At 39.7% G+C, this 21,368-nt stretch overlaps 2 protein-coding genes across 5 annotated transcripts in view; both read left to right on the top strand.

Moving 5' to 3' along the window:
* ANKRD17 (ankyrin repeat domain 17) overlaps positions 1 to 10,511 on the top strand; it is a 59,767-nt gene extending 49,256 nt beyond the window's left edge. For all 4 annotated transcript variants that reach the window (XM_031553038.1, XM_031553037.1, XM_031553036.1 and 1 more), the window contains 9 exons: positions 140 to 587; positions 1,559 to 1,714; positions 1,827 to 1,976; positions 2,471 to 4,119; positions 5,801 to 5,998; positions 6,825 to 7,073; positions 8,475 to 8,650; positions 8,957 to 9,121; positions 9,934 to 10,511. In XM_031553038.1, coding sequence (XP_031408898.1) covers positions 140 to 587; positions 1,559 to 1,714; positions 1,827 to 1,976; positions 2,471 to 4,119; positions 5,801 to 5,998; positions 6,825 to 7,073; positions 8,475 to 8,650; positions 8,957 to 9,121; positions 9,934 to 9,993 — 3,251 coding nt within the window. In that variant the 3' untranslated portion in view covers positions 9,994 to 10,511. The remainder of the gene's footprint in view (positions 1 to 139; positions 588 to 1,558; positions 1,715 to 1,826; positions 1,977 to 2,470; positions 4,120 to 5,800; positions 5,999 to 6,824; positions 7,074 to 8,474; positions 8,651 to 8,956; positions 9,122 to 9,933) is intronic.
* Positions 10,512 to 12,164: 1,653 nt separating this feature from the next.
* Positions 12,165 to 20,782, top strand: LOC100546494 (cytochrome c oxidase assembly protein COX18, mitochondrial). Its single transcript, XM_010709649.3, has 6 exons — positions 12,165 to 12,652; positions 13,215 to 13,315; positions 13,957 to 14,120; positions 15,177 to 15,289; positions 16,311 to 16,418; positions 17,219 to 20,782. The coding sequence occupies exons 1-6, from the start codon at positions 12,359 to 12,361 to the stop codon at positions 17,390 to 17,392; spliced, it is 954 nt and encodes a 317-aa protein (XP_010707951.1). The 5' UTR covers positions 12,165 to 12,358; the 3' UTR covers positions 17,393 to 20,782.
* Positions 20,783 to 21,368: the final 586 nt, after the last annotated feature.

Below are 21,368 nucleotides of genomic sequence, written 5' to 3'. Positions count from 1 at the left end.
ACAGATACCATCTTTGTTAGAGATTCTGCTTGATTCTTGGAGTCTTTTGAAGTTGTTTGATAAGTGTTATTGGGAGCACAAAGCCATACAAGGTTTCTTGAACTAGCTAAATTAGTACTGTTTTCTATTCTTCCACCAGATGATCCAGAGGTCCCAATGGAGCCTCCTAGTGCTACCACTACAACCACCATAGGTATATCTGCAACTTGGACAACTTTAGCAGGTTCTCATGGGAAAAGGAATAATACCATCACCACAACAAGCTCCAAAAGGAAAAACAGGAAAAACAAAGTAGCCCCTGATAATGTTCAGATCATATTTGATGACCAGCTCCCAATTTCTTATAACCAACCAGAAAAAGTAAATGGTGAATCTAAGAGCAGCAGTACTAGTGAAAGTGGTGATAGTGACAACATGAGGATTTCTAGCTGTAGTGACGAAAGCAGCAATAGCAACAGCAGCCACAAAAGTGACAATCATTCTTCCACAGCCGTTACTAACACACAGAGCAACAAAAAGCAGCCATCGGTTCTTGTTACTTGTCCAAAGGATGAGAGGAAAGCAGTTACTGGCAAATCATCCATAAAGTAAGTTGCTGTGACACCATATGCCTACTTAAAGTGGTTGTTGCACTATATTTGGGAACTACACCATTATCTGCATAGACTTATGTATTTAAATCAGTTGTGGGTGAAGCCATAGGAGTGTGCGAGGAGTGTAATAAAGGCTATAATAATTACTGAAATTTAACGTGAACTAAGTAGTAGACTCTGAAGCAAGACTCATTGTCATGGATCTGAAAGGTAGAGAATTGTTAGGTTATTCAAAAATCCAGACATTTCAATTCATGCCACGTCTTTGCGTAGTGCTTCTGAGCTTTGTGGTAGTTATTTTGCTTTGTGCTATCTTGCCCTAGGCTGCTTAGGGTTTCACTTAAAAAGATTTGAGCTGGAGACAGTCTGGAAGTACTTGCCTGCCTTTTTAAGAGCTACAACTTTATTAGTAAAATTAACAGAGCTAATTAGAGAGCTTTGCTAGCTCTGGAACACAAAACAGTTTGGATATACAAATTAGGTATGCTCTAGATTTTTAACTGCTAATAAGAAGTACTTATTCCCAGATACAGTGTACTGTTTCATTCTCTGTATGGGTATTGTGAGAATGCAAGGTCTTAACACGGAGAACTTGCTGTTCACTGCGCCATGCTGTTTTGACGGAAGATATATTGAGTAGTAGGAATTTCTTCCTTGTCAGTTCCAGCTCTTGGAATACAAATAGCGTTTAAGCCTTCATAAGCAGTTGCTGTTTTGTGGTGGGTGATCTGCTAACACCACAAGTAACATTTTACTGAAAGGTTTCTGGGAACCAGAGGTGTGACAATCACTTAATTTTAACTCCGTGTGGTTATTAACATGGCTTGTGCATTTTGATTTTTTTGTTTGTTTGATGTGCTAGAAGAGGAAATGGTTTGACAGGCTTCAGACTGGGCCTAGTGGAAGTCAGTCTTTAGGTTTTCATTGTTAATCTGCATTTTAATATAAATTAATTTCTTTTAAAGGTTATCTGAAGTCATCAGTGAAGTGACAAGTAATTCCTTGTCTACTTGCACAAAATCTGGTCCTTCCCCCCTTTCTTCTCCAAATGGAAAGCTTACCATTGCTAGCCCTAAACGTGGTCAAAAAAGGGAAGAAGGATGGAAGGAAGTTGTAAGAAGGTGAGCTAAACTTTTCCCTCATTTCTTCCTTGCCTTCCTTTTGGCTCATCTGCCCATTACTTCGTGCCATTTGAAGCATTTCTCAGCTAATGTTGTTTCTTTTTTTCTGTAGATCCAAGAAGGTTTCTGTTCCATCAACTGTCATTTCCAGAGTCATTGGTAGAGGAGGATGTAATATCAACGCTATACGTGAATGCACGGGAGCACACATAGACATTGACAAACAAAAGGACAAAACTGGAGATAGAATAATAACAATAAGGTAAGCTGACCATTCTATTTGGTCATTCCTGTGAGGAATTTTTTGTTGCAAAACATGTTTATCTGTTTAGACAAATCTGTTCAACATGGATTGTTCCTTGAAAGATGCAGATGCTGCTTCTGGACAGGGAAGACAAATAAGGTAGCAGAAACAGATAAACTGCAAATCTTGTGCCTTTGCATTTGTACAGAAGACTTTGAAGGCAAGATACGGAAGGTTTAAATGCATTTGATTTTACATCTCTAAATCCACCCACTATTTAGACAACTCAGTTTTCTAACTAGACAGTGTTCTTTGGGTTAGAGTACTCAATTTTAGTTTCTTAAATAATAACCATCAGCAACAAAAAAGAAAGGCAGCCTCTCTCCTTCTTTTTTTTTTTTGTCTATCTGTTAGCATGACAGGAAAGGTTGGCTGGATCCTGTTCTTGTGGTACTTCATTGTGTATAGATGTTCAAAATTCACTTTCATTTTCCTCTCCTTTTGTTCTTCAGGGGCGGCACGGAATCAACAAGACAGGCCACACAGTTGATTAATGCTCTGATTAAGGATCCAGATAAAGAAATTGATGAACTTATTCCAAAGAACCGCTTGAAAAGTTCATCTGCAAACTCCAAAATAGGGTCATCAGCACCTGCCACCACTACAGCTGCTAACAGTTCTCTTGTGGGAATCAAAGTGACCACAGTAGCTGCTTCATCAACATCTCAAACTGCCTCTGCACTCACTGTGCCTGCAATTTCTTCAGCATCTAATCACAAAACCATTAAGAATCCAGTTAATAACGTGCGACCTGGTTTCCAAGTCTCTCTTCCATTAGCATATCCTCCTCCGCAGTTTGCACATGCTTTACTCGCTGCTCAGACTTTCCAGCAAATCCGTCCGCCTCGGTTGCCCATGACGCACTTTGGAGGTACTTTCCCACCAGCTCAGTCCACATGGGGTCCATTTCCTGTTAGGCCATTGAGCCCTGCAAGAGCTACCAATTCGCCTAAACCTCACATGGTGCCTCGCCATAACAGTCAGAACAGCAGTGGTTCTCAGGTGAATTCAGCAAGTTCTTTGACGACTAGTCCAACAGCTACAACAAGTTCAGTGGCTTCTACTGTGCCTGGTTCTTCTGCAAATGGCAGTCCAAGTTCACCTTCAGTCAGAAGGCAGCTTTTTGTTACTGTTGTGAAGACGTCAAATGCCACGACAACCACGGTGACGACCACAGCAAGTAACACCAGCACAGCGGCTACGAATGCCACATATCCAATTTCTACTGCCAAAGAACACTACCCTGCATCTTCCCCATCATCGCCTTCTCCTCCGGCACAGCCAGCAGGCGTTTCTAGAAGCAGTCCTTCAGACTGTGCAGCAACCTCTCCAAATAAAGGTGCACCTTCATCTGATCAGGAAGTGGGTAGTCCGCCAGCAGTAGAAACGAGCAGCTCGGCCAGCACTAGGCAGCCCAGTACAGGTACTGGGAGTTCTTCTGTGCACCCTGCTCATCAGCAGCCTCCGGGAGCTCCTCTGCAAGAGGCAAGACCCCCTCTTCAGCAACCTCAGGTTCCTGCACCAGATCCTCGAATGGTTGTGCCTCCAAATTTAGCAGTGACAAGCTCATCTGCTCCTGTGGCAGGTCCAACAAATGCCCCAATGACCTATCCCATGTCTCAGACATCAATGGGGTCTTCTCAGCCTGCAGCTAAGATGGAAACCCCTGCCATCAGACCGCCTGTCCACGGAACTGGCAGCGTCCATAAGAATCCAGCTCCTGTGCAAAATTCTTCTGCTGCAGTCCTCAATGTTAATCATATCAAAAGGCCCCCCAGCGTTCCTTCTTCAGTGCAGCTTCCTTCTACCTTAAGTACACAAAGTGCTTCTCAAAATTCAGCCCATCCAGCAAACAAGTCCATGGGTAACAATTTCAGTGCTACTTTACCATTTGGGCCCTTTAGCACATTGTTTGAAAACAATCCTACGTCTGCTCATGCCTTCTGGGGTGGTTCTGTCGTTTCATCTCAGACAACGCCAGAGTCTATGCTATCAGGAAAGTCTTCATTTTTGCCAAATTCAGAGCCTTTACATCAGTCTGATACTTCCAAAGCCCCAGGTTTTAGGCCCCCGTTACAGAGGCCAGCTCCAAGTCCCTCAGGTAAGTCTGACTTGCTATACATGGTAATTTTCTTCTAATAATTGCTGCATGGTTTTGTTTTGAAGGCTTAACTATTTTCCACCTCAGTTTTTATGATTAGTCATAGTAATGTCTGCCCTGCAATGAAAGCGTGCTCTAACACTATTTATTATTTTTGTTTCTGTAAGTGTAGTAAGTTCATCTGTAAGTAATGCCTGTCAAATCCATACCTATTAGCAGCTGATGAGCTTGATAGAAGTGAAGCTGTATTCTTTTTGCCATTCCTCTGTATTGCTATAGCTGAGATAACAAAGCACTTTACAGTTGTTTTCACTTCTGTATCACAAGCTAATACCTATTCCAGTTTTTGATAACTTGCTACTTGTTCTTAGACTACAGAAGAATGTATACCCTCTTCAAAGTGTTAGGATAAAAATATCTGTGTGGACTAATGAGAGGTGAATCTTAAATACTAAATTCAATTAAAAAAAAGAAAATAATTACATGGACTTGCTGAATTGTGTACAAAGATTTTAGTCTTCTGCATAAATAGAAGCAGAGGTTGTCACAGAATTTGTTCTTTATCTCCTTGAAAGTACATATCACACAGTTCTTACCACCTGTGCTTGTTTTACTAGAATCTCTCTGTTGGCAGTACAGCTTAATTCATGAATCGAGAAATTTAACAGCTAGTTTTCCAGACTCTGTAAATATCATGATGTTAAATAGTTCCTGAGGTGTGTTCTAACCACAGTTATACCATGATCTGCGCAGTTTTTGAAGCCTGCAGATGCAGTAGGTGAAGGTGGAAGTGTCTACAGCGTCAGGAAGTGTCATGATAGTTAATGAGAAAGTAGCCCCTCAAAGCCTGAAGAACCTGTCTGAAAAAAGAAATTGGGCCTTCATAAAGGATGGTGCAAAGGAGGCTGATACTGAACTGTTTTATTCTTCTGCCACTTAGCTAGAGGAAGTCATTCACTAGTACGACTAAAAATAATTTTGAAATAGTTTTATAAATAAGAATAATATTGAGGTACTGCAGCTGTTGAGCATTAAGCTTTCTTAATGCTGTTAGAATCTTAAAATTTTAGATTGATTTTCCATTTCTTCTTTGAAGAGAATATTAAGGGGTAAATAATGTCTATAATCTGGATAACTCAGCTAGAAAGGGCCCTTGTAGAATTGCTGCCACTTGGTCATTTTGTTCTTTCGCAAGTGAAAACGTATCCCTGAGTTTGAAAGACAACTCTTCAGTCTTAATGTATATAAAAGATGTGTATATATACATACTCTTTGTTTTCTAGCAACATAAAATGTGTATGATAAACCTTCAAATTTTCAGTGTTTTTCCAGCTTTCCCGTGTATAAAATCCTGGTTTCTAAACCTACAAAATTTAAGTTGCAGTAAAATGATTAGTTATCTTTCTGATGTTGTCTATATCAAGACATGCATTCTGTTCCTTAATTTATTCCCCTTTAAAGTATCTGTATGATAACATGAATCATTTGTGATGTATGTATGCAGAATTGCTGGCTGCATATTGCCAGGACTTACAAAGCATGGAGCTTAAGACTTCCAATTATCTTGAAAGTAATATGAGAAAATTGTGACTGGATGGATATAAGTTTTCCTTTTTCCCTTAAATGGGAGATCTTTTTATCTGGCAATAATGGGAGTTGCTTCTGCCAATTTCTCTTTTAGGTATTGTCAGTATGGATTCACCCTATGCTCCTGTAACACCTTCATCTACACACCTGGGTAACTTTGCCTCAAACCTTTCGGGAGGTCAGATATATGCACCTGGGGCACCTCTTGGTGGAGCACCTGCAGCTGCTAATTTTAACAGACAGCATTTTTCCCCACTTAGTTTATTGCCTCCATGTTCATCAGCATCAAATGGTGAGTTCTACTCAGCTGGAAGCTGAGTAGCTATTGTATTTAAAACAAAAAAAAAAGGCAGCCTTGTGTTACCTGTTACTACTACCTATTAATACTTCTATTTTAGGAAGGCTTTTTTAGCAGCTGTGATTTTTCTCGTGCTATTGAAGTTGCTTATTCTTGTTGCCAATAACCCTGGAATGCTAATGTATGTTGTTATTTGAAGTGTAAGTAGTGTAAATCCTGTAATGATATTTTACTAAAGCCAGTTCTGCAGATAAGCTGATATTTTTGATGTTGTTAAAACAAAACTGTATAATGTGTTTCAAGGGAGGCTGCTTGTAGCTTCTGCCTATGCAGCAGAGTTTTTGGGCAGAAAAAAATTCTATTGAATGCTGACTTATTTGGGGAACAAATTAATCTGTTTTAGTAGAGAATATAAAAACAAAACAAAAAACCAACAATCAGCATCTTAAGATTAAAAACAAACAAAAACACAGCAAATTGCAGCTATGTTTTTAAATATAATCCTCAAATCCTCTTTTGTTGATGTACAATAATGGTTAGTTTAAATTTTGAGCAGTCTGTTGCAGTGCATGTCTACTATGTGATAGGGCTAATAGGATAGGATTGTACTTGTTTTGTGTAAGAATTGAAATGGATGATGAATGTCTCTGATACGTTGGTAAAACTGTTAAAATTATGTTGAACTACCTGCTGTATGAACATAACACTAATAAGCTATCCGTTAGCATTTTTGATATATACTTTGCCATTAAAGGATAGGTGTATAGTGATGGGGGTGAGGGTCTGGCTGTTATTAAATATACGTACTGCTTTTCTGTAGAATCTCCTGCTCAGTCGGTGTCTTCTGGAGTAAGAACACAGTCTCCCACCCCCTCAGCAGTGTCCTTGGGATCAGAAAAATCCAGTAATGTTTCTCAGGACAGAAAAGTTCCTGTTCCGATTGGGACTGAACGGTCTGCACGTATTAGACAAACTGGAACTTCCACTCCATCTGTTATTGGGAGCAACTTAGCTGCTCCAGTGGGACATAGTGGTATTTGGTCCTTCGAAGGTATAGGTGGCAATCAAGGTATGTAATGTAAACAGAAATCCACGCGCTTCCAGTTTACACCAATGCTGTCTTTTTCTGTGCTTTCTTTGAAGCTGAAAAAACGATGCAGAAGTCTGTCTCAAAAATGCTCTTTTTCTAAGGCAGTTGAGTAAGGACTTGTATTTGCTATACAATCCATTTGCTCTATCAAGGTCACAGTAAATGTTCTTGTTTTGAAACACCCTGACCCTGGCTGTGAAGGCTTTTTACTCAGACATAACAAAGGAGGTAGGACTGTGTTGTACAGGGATGAGCTGATAGGAGGATTCAATTAATTTAGGAAGAGGGGAAGACGAAAGTATGAGTTCTTTATTTTGTCCAGTCACACCATTTGCCTTTTACTGACATAAGTCTCTAGATTGTACTGCAGACTCATGGAATTCAGTATTTCAGAATTTATTCAAAATTTATATTACGGTTGGGACAGGTTTTCTCAGCAAATAGGACTCTTAGATGCAATTTGAGACTTTTTTTTTTAAGTTATTGGATTATTTTTCCCCTCATTCCTTTTCCGTCACTTGGGATAAGGTCATGCTGATGGAACCTCTGGAAGTCATCTCAAACATCTGCACTAAACTGCATTTGCTGTGAGGTCATACTGGGTTACTCAGGGCTTTATTCAGTCTCATCTTGGAAACCTCCCAGGGTAAAAACAAACAAACAAACAAACAAAAAAAACTCTGAACAACCTGTTCCACTGTTTAACTGAGCAGTCAAAACATCTCTTAGGGTTTTGATGGGGTGACAGTGAACATTTCTCTCGTTTTTTCCCTAAGTGCATAATAGGGCTTATCCAGAGCTTTATTTCTTTAATGTTTGCCTCATCTCTGTAGTGATACACTAGCCATCATTAGGACTTCTGAAATTGAACATTTTTACTTGCATTTTAATTGCAGCAGTTTCCCTTTGTCGCTTTGCTTTTGTAATATTACTTTATTTTTACTTTGTGGGGTAGCTTCAGTGTTTGGTTTTCAGCTTAGAATGGAATTGACTCTTACTGAGAATTAGTTTCAGAAATATTTCTAAGGTTTTGAAAAATACTGACTTGCTGGATGCCTGGAACATGTAGTAATAGTACTAAGTTGCCTCTAATGAATTCACGTGGTTAGAACATAAGCAGACATGTACAGGTGGTCATTGTATGCTTTTGCTTATCATAAGAATTTCTGTCTGAGTTCATGGGGGAAAAAAATTGCGAAAGAATGATAACAAAGTTCTATGTTCTAAGTTCGAATTAAGTTCTATGGAGGTGGATGCATGGGAACTGTAAACTGAGCAAATGTCACTTCTATAAATGTTACAGTGTGCAAATGTTAGTACAGGTAAACATCATCAATGGGTGTTAAGTATAAAGTTGTTTCTCTGTTGGTCTGTTGTTAGATAAAGTGGACTGGTGTCATAGTGGAATGGGGAGCCACATGATCCACAGGCCCATGTCTGATCCAGGTGTGTTTTCACACCAAGCCATGGAAAGAGACAGCACGGGAATCATAACGCCTTCTGGTACATTCCATCAGCCCGTTCCTGCAGGATACATGGACTTCCCAAAAGTTGGGGTAATGACCCTCTTGTACTTGATACGTGTTTTACCACTTGATTTTTCTACATCAGTGTGTCTTGCAGATAGAGAACATGAGATACTGCTTGCTGTGCAGCTCAGCATCTGTGAGCAGTATTGCAGAAGCCTAGAACTAGCAAAATATCATACGCCCATGATGTAATAAAGATTATTCCTAAATTAAGGCTGCTTCTTACTACTTCAAGACAGAATGTCTTTTAATGTTGAATCCCCTTTTGTGTGTTTAATAGGAGTAGTGTTTGTGAATACATACTGATGCTTGTTTTTTTTCCTCCCTCATAAGGGTATGCCTTTCTCTGTGTATGGGAATGCAATGATTCCTCCAGTAGCCCCCATCACAGATGGTACTGGGGGCCCAATATTTAATGGGCCTCATGCTGCTGACCCATCTTGGAACTCTCTAATAAAGATGGTTTCAAATTCCACAGAAAATAATGGGCCTCAGACGGTAATGTTTTTTATTCTTATGTTTGCAGTTTTGTACTAGCTTAAGAAACCATGTGGTGAAGATGCAAGATCCTAGCTGGTAGAAAGTTTAAAAAAATCTCTCCTTTTTGCTTGTTTTGTAAGGTTTTTTTGCTTATTCCTTTCTACTTCTCCCCACAGTACAGACGTAGACAGTAATTTTGGATAGACAGCTAATGTTTAATATAAAAAACAGCATCAGTAAGTTAATGCAGTTTAAAGAAGTGTACTTGAGAATTAGGATGTTTGGTTCCAGCTGAGTCTATTCAATTGGAGTAGACACCTGATTAATGATTGCAGATGAGCTTCTTTATGTTGTAGGCAAGACCTTATCATTGGTAGTTTATACATTAAATTCCATGTTTGTTCTTAATTATACACTGATTTTTGTCATACTGACAGATACATGAGCAAAATACAGCCAACTGTTGGTCCCCAAGAAGTGACTCTACTTTGTTATACTTGAGTTTTCCTGGAGTTTAGCTTATTGGTATATTTTGGGAGAAAACAGTTGAAGGGGACAGATTCAATTTCTCAGTCTTCTGAACTTTTAAGAGGTAAAGAGGAAAGATAGCCTTTCACTCTGAAAGCTAGAGGTCTCATCTAAACCGTAGCAGCAAAAAACATGATGAAAATAAATCCATGTAGCTTATTGGTGACTGATTGCTATGTTTTCTGATGCTGTAATTCACTTCAGTGTGGTGGAAAGTAAACACTGCGATGTAGTTTTGATTTCTGAAATACTTTGAGTTGAAACTCTTCATACATGGTACTAAGTTAAGCTATCTCTTTCAGGTGTGGACTGGAACTTGGACACCTCACATGAACAGTGTGCATATGAACCAACTTGGCTGAGTGGGATCAACGTGCTAGACTTGAGATTCCTTTTTCCAGAGGAAAATAAAAATGGCAGAAACAGTTTATGTGCTCCCAGATCATTCTACTGATGTGCTTGACTGAAGTGTGTAGGCTTTTTGCAGAAGAACTTACTAACTGACCTTTTTCTGTGAACATTGTGACTGCCCATTCCCCACCATCATACGTTTCAACTTAGTTAGCCTTTATTCTTTCCTTTTTTTTTTTTGACATAACTTTCTGTTGAAGCTGTTCTTTGGCTGGTTGGTTTTAGTACTGTAAACTGCTTCTGAGCAAACACAGAAATTTAGCAAAATTATGTAAACTTGATCCTGAAGTTTTAGAATGGCAAATAAATGTACAATTGTTTACATAACAAATGGCTAAGCAGAAAGTAAATTTCAATATGTCAGTATAGAGGCTCTACTTTATGTAGACTTAAATTAATGTGAGATATGTACCTTCATATTCAGAAATCTGGATGTTTCCTTCATACATTAAACTATTAATAAGCATAACTTTTCTACTCGTGTAATTTAAGTACAGTGTAAAAACTGGGCATTATCAGAGGGTTTTTTCCAAATATGTGTTGGATTTTTTTTTTTTTGAGAAGGTGTACATCAGTTGTAACCAGATATTAAGAGTTAACAGTTTTCTTATGTGGAAAGCTTTTCAGATTAAAGTGCTTGAGAAAACAGAAGTTCGGCACGTTAAGAGTTGCCCGGTAAAGAAGGTGAATGTGTCACACTGCACCGTCTGTTGAAAACTTATCGTTGGGTTCATGCAGCTAGGTCTCTTTTTCTATTCCTTGAGTGTTCTCAGAGTTTCTGTTCCTCCAGTTCCTTCTTTTGCCTGCAAAAGTCATTTCAAGAGATACATACTCTGTATGTGTTACTTCAAGAGCAAGAATATTAACTTGCTGTTACAGTAGAGCTTCACTGATGAAAACTGGCTCCAAGTGAAGGCTTATTTCAGAATAAGTGGCTTTGTTGTAGTATAGTGTCTTGTTCTGAACTGGATTGTTGAACAGTTAAGGTTTGTCTTGAGAAGTCCAATGAATAATTCCTTACTGTCGCCTTCTTCACTTACAGAACGAACACCAATACCAGGAAACAAATTCTTGGGTCCTGTACAAGGCAGTGATATGCAAAGCTTGAGTCAAATTCCCGTATGGTTTGTGTATGTGTGACTTAAAGTATATTTACAAGTTGAGTGTGGTTTTGTGCCAGATGGTGTGGTCCACCATGATCTGTTACTAGTTATTCTGTGTGGGTGATGGCTGAATGGAAACTTGTTCTTTCTCTTGCTCTGCGTCACTTGAATTCAGCTCCCTGGAAGAAACACCAACTTAGTTATATGGCCTGCTTCTCAGGCGGGGATTTTTGAAGTGTTATTTTGTATTTGTTATGGTAATTGTTAGTTAGCCAGAGGGAAGAAAAATACTTTTCCAAAGAAACCTGCTGCCTTTTAAAAATTCTGCTATTTCTGAGAAAAGAAAACCCAAGTTTTGCATGTACTGATGTCCCTATATGTGCCCTTACGTGATGTGCTAAGTAAGCAAGTTCATTTTTCCAGCTAATTACCCAACATACAGTGTCTAAAGAACAGGTTGTATCAAAATGAGTACCAAACTGTAGAATTGCTATGAAAGATGGTTGCAATTCCATTTTAGCACCTTATTATGAGTGAAGAATAGTGCCATTCAGGTCTTGTGTGACTTCAAGCCCTCTTTTAGAATCTTGTTTACTGCTTCAGTGCTAACTAGGATTCTTTGCATTCTTATTCTGAAATAATCCTTCGAACCAGTACCATTCGCCACTTATTACAGCAGTGTATTCCATGGATCAAAAGAACACAGTTTTAGGATGTGGTTTCTTAACGTGTTACTTTGTTGACTTGAAAATTCCAACTGTTGGCCAGGGGAGCTCAGGCTCGATGCTACTACACCTGTGGCAAGGGGCTTGCTAAACAAAATTCTGGGGTCTGTGGAAGTCTGTACTAGGAGCATTTTCTTTCAGATACTTTTTTTTTTTTATATTTCAACTGTACTGCATTTTATTTGACCAATAAAAAAAGGAACATACTCTTTTGAGACCTGGCAGGTCTTTATTATTATTATTATTATTAAGAACAAAACCACTATTAACTAGTGGAGCTGTGTAAACAGGGCTCAGGAAAGAGGTAAGTTGATGGAATTGGCTACCCAGTGCACTTTCCAGCCGCTCGCAGGGACGTAGGGTCAGCCATCTGCCCTTCCCTTGCCCGCACCGAACATGGCGCTGGCGAAGTGCTGCCCACGTCCTCTGGCGCATGCGCGAAGGCGGGAGCTGCGCGGCGGGAGCTGCGCGTGCCGTGACCGTGAGGCATGTGGCGGCTCGCGCGGTCGCTGAGGCAGGGTGGCTCGAGCTGGCAGTTATGCGGCGCGGCCGTCGTCCGGTTGACGGTCGCCGCGGGGTCTCCGGCGCCGAACGGGAGCCCCGGCAGGTGGTACGAGTGGCTGGCGCAGTCGATCCCCGTGCACTGGGCGGAAGATGGGCTGGTGGCACTGCAGGCGGCCGCGGGACTCCCGTGGTGGGCCGCCATCGTGTGTGGCGGTGCCCTGCTCCGCAGCGCCGTCACCTTGCCGCTGGCCGCGCACCAGGGCCGCCTCCTGGCCAAGGTGGGTCCGCGCGCTGAGGGAACGGAACGGGTCTGCGCCGGCGGCAGCGCCTCGCTGCGTGACGGACGCTGCGCGTTTATGCTTTTTTGTGCTCTTTCTTCGCTAGGTCCTTAGGGTTTATAGAGTGTGGATCACTGCTGCTAGAGCTCGAGTGTCATTTGGGGTTATTGAGCTGTTTATTCGTAAAGCCGCGTAATCGCAGGGTGGTTTAGGTTGGAAGGACCTTAAAGCCCGCCCGGTTCCAGCCCCCTGCTGTGGATCAGGCTGCCCCTCAGCACCTCCGAGGACGGGGCAGCCGCATCCTCCTGGGTAGTTTGTGCCGTGACCTCGCTGTCCTCTGGGCAAAGCATTTCTTTCTAACATCTAACCTAATCTCCGCTGTTTTACTTTAGAGCCTTTCCCATGAGGTAATGGTGGGAAAGATATGGCTGGTAGAGACAGGTGTGTTTCTCAGACGGTTCTTCAGTGACTAACTCAAAAGTGCTGCAGTTTAGTTTTTTATGCGCTTGCTACATTTAACTGTTTGTCAGGTCATAAACATTGTTTCCTTTTCTTTAGCTAGTTGGAAAATTTGCAGCCTGAGATTAAAAAACTAGCTGAGCAGCTTCGCTATGAAGTTTCTGTACGTGGAAGGCAACTGGGTTGGTCTGAAAAGGTTGCCAGGTAAGATGATGATGATTTTGTATGCCTTATAAATTCATTCTAAGTGGAAGGTCCTCCTAATAGACTCTGCTTTTGCTAGAGACTTAAACTGTGTTAGTGCTTTTATGACTTGTTTGCGTTGGATGTATCTTAACAGGCAATATCACAGTTTCAAAGCTCTGAATTTCTGATAGGTTGATGATTTCAGGGCCAAATCTAGGCATTTTTGTCTTTGTCAGCAGTTTTCTTAGCTATCTAAAAGCATCAGAACATTGCTAGGGACTTAAAGCTTGAAAGGCCCTTTGTGTATGGAACAGTAAACCCATGCAGTAGCAGTAGATATTAGCTGGGCTACTGAAGGCTGTTTAACTGGCCAGTGATGTCTGTGTTGGGAAAGCGATAGCCTTGATCAGGCAAAAATCACCACAGAATATTGGACAGGTCACAGCTAGTAGCTTACAATGATGTGAGGACTTGCTTAGATGAGTGAGTGGGGTTATGAGTTAAGAAAGGGGGCTGGCAAAGGAGAGAGAAGAGGAGGCACCTAAGTCATGTTGATATGCACAGCCTGTTCAATTGATACGTTAGAATTTGAGACGCCGCTGTATTGTAATATGGTGTTCATTTGTTTGTTTTGTATTGTTTTCTGTCCTTCCTAAAAGATTCCATTTTAAGAAGAACCTGCGGAGGATTATTACAGAACTGTACATTCGAGACAACTGCCATCCATTCAAAGCCACTTTATTGGTGTGGGTACAGATTCCAATGTGGGTCTGCGTGTCTCTTGCATTGCGCAACTGCAGTGTTGGTGCTTTAGACTCAGAAGGTGATCTGTTTGAATTTATACACTCAAAACAGTCGTTTGTCCTTTCATTTCTGTTTATACATGTCCTTATTTAGTTAAAGAATTTGGTCTCCCAAGTCTGATGTATAAGCTACTCTACTAAGTTTTTAAATGTAGCCCGGTTTAATCATAGATAAATATTTAATAATAACGGATCTCAAAGGTTTTGATTAGGTACTACGTATGTGTTGTTGATCTAGAGCAGGCCACAGTTTGTTTAAACAAGGAGCTTGCTTTTGGGCCACACCTTTGCTTTTCTCTGGTCAGCTAGTGATCACTGGATCCAGATCTGTGTAAACAGTTTGCTGATCTCAGCTTATATGCACTCAGTATTGATAATAGAGTTGTGAGCTGTAGAATGCCTGTTTAAAAGCAGTATTAGGATCTGAGCTCTGGGAACAATATGAAACATTTTGTTACGTCATAGAAGCATTTAATTGTATTGTGGTCTACTGGACAGTTATTAGAAAAAAGACTCTGGATTTTTCTGCGCACAAATAGATTAGGAAGTAATGCTACCCATGTGACAATATATTCGCTACTAATTGTGTTTATTTCTTCTTAGTTTCGTATAAAAAATAAATACAAGGTGAAAGTTTGGGGACTTTAAGTAACAATCCTGGTATATTCTGATAATTTAGAGGACAGGTTACAATTCGGTATTTTAAAAAAAGTGATATTAAGCAAAATGTAATTGCTTCAGATTCACAAGTAGTCACCATATTTTCCTATACTGCGCGTTCTCTTTTTGGCTTCTGAAAAGGTTGTTCAGATCTGCCTGATTTTGATCACTGGCTGACCTGAATCAGTGGCTGTCATAAGCCAACCTGCGTTTCGCTTGTCTTCCACCTTGTGTTCCTAGCAGAATCCTCAACATGAGCTTTCACATAGGAGATTTTTGTTTCAATAAAATTTATTATGTAGATAAGATGCTTCTAGAAACTTGGATAATTTCTCTGCAATACTTGGCACAATTCTGGTGAACTTGAGGTAGAAGATAACTCTTAATTCCTTTTCTTCTTTACGTTGTTGTTTCAGTTCAAGAACAGTTTTCGACAGGAGGAACACTGTGGTTTACAGACCTCACAGCACCAGATTCCACATGGATTATGCCAGTTTCACTTGGACTCTTGAATTTGCTGATAGTGGAGGTATATTGGTGGAATAAACAGGACAATTCCAAAAGGATGCACATACATATTGTAGAATTCTAAGGCAGTGTTATCCACTTATAAAACACAGTAATGTCACTGATATTGTGACTGCTTTAAATGCATTGACCAGAAGTGAAGAATACCCTAATGATGCTATTCTTTGTGTGCATGTGTCTGTTGTTTGGAGATTAATTCTAACGTGACATGTCTGAGAAATTTTATTTGCTTTGCTTGAACCTCCATGACGTTTAGTCTCAACTCTGAAATTGCTTCTAAAAGTTGCTGCTTTAATGAGCTCCTTGCTTTTAAAGCATGTGGATGCATCCCAGAAATACTTTGTTAGTGTGTTGTGGTCAAATTTAATGATATTATTCTTAATATATTGTAAAATCCAGAACTTTGGAAGATAGCTGGGGAGATGAGTAAACAAACGCATTTTAAATAGTAATTTTACTTTCCCACATATTTTTTAAATGGAAAAGTTTTTATTTATCTTTGCCTTTAATCATTAATTTAATCATTAATCATCTGGATTTCATTACTTCTTCATTGTTGTCTGTGACACGTTGACTAAAACTGCCCTATGAGAATAGAAGTCATTGGTGACTGCAACTTGATTCTGTTATCTTTCAGTTATCCAGCCAGTGTTTGTTCTTCCTGTTGGTAGCCCCTTCTGGAAGGGCTGTGCTCAGGGACTAGCTGTTGGCAGTTTTGGATGTGCCATAGTAGCTTTTTTAATACGTTGCTTTGAAATTAATTGGAAAAGGGCTTTGCTAGCTTGATGTGATTTTTTTTTTGCTACAGAGGATTAATAAAATCAAATGTGAAACAAGGGAAAGATGTTACTGGTGTGCTAACTGAAATGGATAACGAGAAAATAAACATAACGTGTGATCAGGAATACAGGTGTGATTCCTGAATACAGCAGGAAATTCTGCTGTTCCCTTTTTTTCTCATTTTAGTTGTTTCAAAAAGAACTTCCTTTTGTAACTGCGAGCTTCTCCCTTCTTCCCTTCAGATCTTTGCTTCGCAAAAACTGGAAGCTTCCAGGTTCCAGAAGCTTGCTACAAATTTCTTAAGAGTGTTGTCAGTAGTAATGGTCCCTGTTGCTGCAACAGTCCCCTCGGTATGTATGGAGTCTTAATGCTGTGTCCTTTCACCTCTGACCGTTGTGCCCCAATTTCGTAAGTTCATAGCACTTAAAGGATGGCTCAAACGCCTGATCTGTTTAATAGATCTCTTATAATTTATATGTGTATAAAATAGTCTCTGCCAAAAAAGAAAAGAATCTGTTTAATAGTGTCCATTACATTGTGCCTTTTGTCTGACTTTGTGCTTGAATTGTTAACACACTGGGCTACTTTTGTTCACTGATAAAGAATCTGCAGTTACTGTTTCTAAACATTATTTTCTCAAACAAGGGTTTGGGAAGGAAATTCAGAGGGCTAGCATCCTTTTTGTGATTTCAGAAATGAGAGGCAGTGTTTATCTAAGGAAATATAGCTGAAGCTTTAGTGTGTACATACTTGCTTCCTCTAAGAAGAGAACGCCTTATTTTTGTAGATTGGGAAATTTTCCACATCCTTCTTAAAACAGTTCTCATTTTTATCCACTGTTTTACTTGGAATGCTTTTGCAGTGGTATAGAAAACAGTGCATACAGTTGTCTCATCAAGTTTTAGTCTGAAACGTAGGTGTTTAAGTGTGGTTAGTATGAATTAATTTATGAACTGTTGTCAAGCTGCAGTATAGATGACGTTTTTCTCCCAGAACGGTTGAGAGCAGAAAATCATATATTTGAAATGGAGCGTACTGTATTTAGCATAGGTTCATTGTTTTTCTTACAACTGGGAACATGGTTGTGGTTTGTGAAGAGCTGCCTAAATTACACCTAAGGAGGCTGAACTCGGTGTTTGTCTTGTTGCAGTCCATGGCATTGTACTGGTTGTCCTCAAGCTTCATGGGACTCTGTCACAACCTGTTGCTCCGTTCTCCGACTGTTCGCCGACTGTGTTGCATACCGAGGACCAAATCTGACTCAGATACTCCTTACAGGGATATTGTGGCTGCCTTGACTACCAAATACAGTTTTAAGAAGTAACACGCTTTAAACTGTCAGAAGAGCTATCCCACATAATTCATGTGTGCCATTGAGAAGTGGTATTTTGTTGAGATGCTCACTGTGAAGTACTACCGCTGAAATTATATTTATTTTCCAAATAAAACATTGATCATCTGGCTAAAAAGAACGATTTATCAACACAAATATATGTTTTGGGAAGTTTGGATCCAAGAATGTTAGTTTTGCAATTTGAACAGTCCAGTAATTCAAGTTTGTCCCCCAGATTGTGAAGAATTATGAAGATATATCTGTGACTCATCTAGGCTACTTTCTTGTAGCAAAGCTGGTTTGATCTATGGACTAGTGAACAAAATTTTGGGGCTGGGGAGAGGGTGGATGGACTCTGCAGTTACTGGTTTATTTCTTAATTGAGATGTCGTCAGTTGATATTCACGTGGTTCACGTTGCAGTCTTTGTAACAGTTCTCATACATGATTTCCTCAAACTGCAAGTAAACTGGATCATTATCCATCTTTCTGCATTAGATTTGAAATTAGGAGGACAAGTTTATTGTTTCTGGTGAATCTCTGTTGAGTGACAGCATTATGTTGGGTTTTTTTATGTGTCAGTGTAATTATATGTAAGCACTTCTGTAGGGTTAAACTGTGTTTGTTGTAGCCTTGCTCTACATACATTTCAAGTCAGCAGATGTGCATTGTGACAAAACTTATGTCCCGCTGGACAGAAGTTTGTGCAAGTCTGGTCTCCTTAAAGGTAATTTATCTTAGAGAAGCAGAAAATGGGGTAGAAATGCCATGTCATTCTCATACCACAAAAACAAGATAATTCATGGTGTAACTGTTAAAGTCAGTGCCAGTAAGTGGAAGTTAATTTTAAAATAACTGTGATTGTGTGTTTGGGGTTTTGTTTCTTGGTTTTGTTTAGCATTCTGTGTTGTGTTGGCTAATTGATTGATTGTTTTAAGAGAAAACTGCTCAGCATTGAGAAAAAAGGCAAACAATACCAGGCTGGCAGCAGCCAAGAGTAAGAAATCAGTGGTCACGTGCCTTCATCAAGGCTCCGTGCTCCTTTGTTTTATTCCTTCTGTTGGTTTGTTTCTTGTGTCTTTGTTTCCCTCGTGGAGCAAAAGATGGGGTTGAAGGATTCATCAAGACTTTGCCCTATAGACATGCAGACACGGCTCTTCAAAATGTTTGTTTGAACTGAAACATCAGTAGCTTTCAGTCCTGATGTTGCACTGCAACATGCGGGTGTATTTTCGCTAGGGACATTTGTGATGTTCCCTCCCATACCTGCTTCAGGAGCATAAAAAAATTTTGTGTTATTTTCTAATTACATTTTATTTAGCTTTACTGTCCATCAGTTTTACTGTTTCTTTAAGAATAATAGTAATGTAATCCTCCATAATAAGCGTATTTTCTCAAGAAGATATTTCTTTCCCTTTTGAGGTTTCAGTCAGAGGTTGTACTGTTGTTTGCAAACATGGATGCAATTCTTGTATACTGGAAAATGGATTTGTTGTGACAGCGAGGAAGTGCCTTTGCAAGATTTTGGCATTTTGTGTCATTTTAAATGTTGGAGAATGATTCATTTAACAATGTTGCTGTCAGATCTGTCTGGATGCAAAAACAAAGACAGTGAAGGTTGCTGTTGATTTTTGCTCATAGACTTGTAGAAAGAGTGACTGTATTCTTCATGACCTCAAATAGCATAGCAGGATTTAGAGAGTGTATTTATGGCTCCTGCTAAAGCCAGAGGGAAGCTTTTCTTCATCTGAAATGGTAATGGGATAAGACCCGATGGGCGCAGCTGTAGTTTTCTTGTGCTGGGTGCCATTTAACTAAGGGTAGCCCTTCTTATTTCATAATGGTTTTATAGTTGTTTCACCTTAGATCTCTGCTAAGGTAGTGAAGAGTGTGTGATTTCTCTCAGCGATAGAGTGAGGTCAAGTGGTAGGTTTAACAGCTGATAAATAAACAAGGAAAATAATAAACATTAGTACAGATTTGAAAGAGTAAGCAGATGGTCTACAACGTGTTTGATTAAAAGGGGACTGGTTGTAGACAAATATATTCAAAGTAAGGATAAGAAAGGTCAAGTTTACAAGAGGCTGTGAGAGGAATTATCTTCTTTCTGGGATGCATATCAGAGAAAATGCTAGTTTACTCAAGTGGAGCCTGAAGATAAATTTCACAGTGCCCTGAATGTTGTATATCTGCAGACATGTACATTTTCTGGGAGCAAATGAACTCTCCCATGTGCCTTTTTTGGCTGCCTGGGGACTGAGATGACAAAACTCAATCTCCCAATGTAGCTCTATTTAGTAAAGTTCCTAACTGTAGTTGCAGTTTACGTATGCCTTCTGTATATGTAAATTGAGAGTAAGCTTCTGTATTTGGGGTGAAGAAAAAGCAAAAAGTGATTTTTTTTCAGAACATTGACAAAATATAAAGACAAAGTATGGCTACAGGTTGATAACTCATGCAGGCAGTGTCTTTCGGGGAAAAAACAGTAAGATTAGAGAAATCTTGTTTGTTTCGTAGTCAAACACACACAGAGGAACTGTTCTTCTTTGCCTATTCCAGGCATCCAGAAATTTCGTATTTCTGCAGTACCACCTTTCTGTCTCTGTCAGAAATGCTAGCAGTTTTGGGTGAGGAGTATCTTGTTGCTGTCTCTCCTATGGAAAGGAGTGCAGTGAGTAAAAGAAACAGTTGGGTTTTGTGTTTTTTTTATTCTTGTTTGCTTAGTTTTTAAGTATTTTCATTCCGTTTGGTCCTTGAATGCACAGGTACATACACAACCCACCACAACATGTGAACACTGTGAAGAACAACTGCTTGAGGATATCCTGCGCAGTAGTTCTCCTTTCATTGCAGCAGGTTGAGGGAAATAAGAATGGTTTTATTTGTGAAGCAGACAGAAGAGGTGGTAACTACAGAATAGGAATTGTATTTCTCCCAGTAAAGAAAGCACTGACGACTCTGACTGGTATTTTTATTTCTGAATTATGTAGCATTAGTTCAGGCATAAAGGAAGTTGGTGTGGTGCTTCAGCCCTAATTACAGACTGGTTGCTCATGTCTGGCCACACCCTTGCATTATGGTTGCTGCTGTACTTCATTTACATTGTGCTCGTTGAAGAAGTGTCTTAGCCTTTCAGTTGATCACTGGAGCAAACAGTGACTGAGATCTCAAATTTTGACATTTCAGCAAGTAATGGTGTCTGTCAAAGTAATCCCTAGCAATAAGCTTCCTGTGCAATACAAACACTGCTTCTAATTTACGTATAGTGCCTTGATATTAGTAGATCCTGTTCCCCAAATTCTTTAAATTCTTTCAAGACAATCAAAAGCACTGGAATTTCTAAATTGTTTTTCTTAGCGTTGACCAAAAAAAAAAACCAGCCCTCTGAAAAGCAGAAGCAAGTTCCATGAATCCCGGGAATCTCTTAACATGCAGCTGACCTTTATACAGTAGCACAAATAAATAAAATTCAGTCACTGTTTCTACTTCAACACAACGGATGAAAATCTGTAAAAAGGGATTATTAAATAGCATCCCAGCTGTGAAAGATTTGCACACTTCCGCCACAAAAGTCTGAAAGCTGTTGAATGGAAAAGACAGGACTAACTATAAAATCAACTGTAAGGCAGGAAGTGATGTTCCACTCTGTGCTGAAGAAAGTCTGTGTGACTCAGACATCAATCTTGTGTGAGTGCTGATACTGACAAGCACATGGTAAGCAAGAGGCAAGGTGGGAGAAGGGGAAAAGAATATTTTTTGTTTAGAGTACGTATACCTTTGTACATGCATTTGTGTCTACACACACAACTTTCCTTTCTTTTACTCTTTCTTCAAAACTCTATGATTTTTAGAGGGCAGCTTTGTTTGCTGTGACTTTTCAGATTAAAAACAGGGGCAGTTCAGCAACGTGAATTTGAATTAGAAACTACTTCGGCTGTCGGAGTATTCTTTTTTCAGTTGTTTTTTTT

The sequence above is a fragment of the Meleagris gallopavo genome, chromosome 4, assembly GCF_000146605.3.
Source record: "Meleagris gallopavo isolate NT-WF06-2002-E0010 breed Aviagen turkey brand Nicholas breeding stock chromosome 4, Turkey_5.1, whole genome shotgun sequence".
Classification (NCBI taxonomy): Eukaryota; Metazoa; Chordata; class Aves; order Galliformes; family Phasianidae; genus Meleagris; species Meleagris gallopavo.
This window is presented reverse-complemented; position numbering and strand designations above follow the sequence as displayed.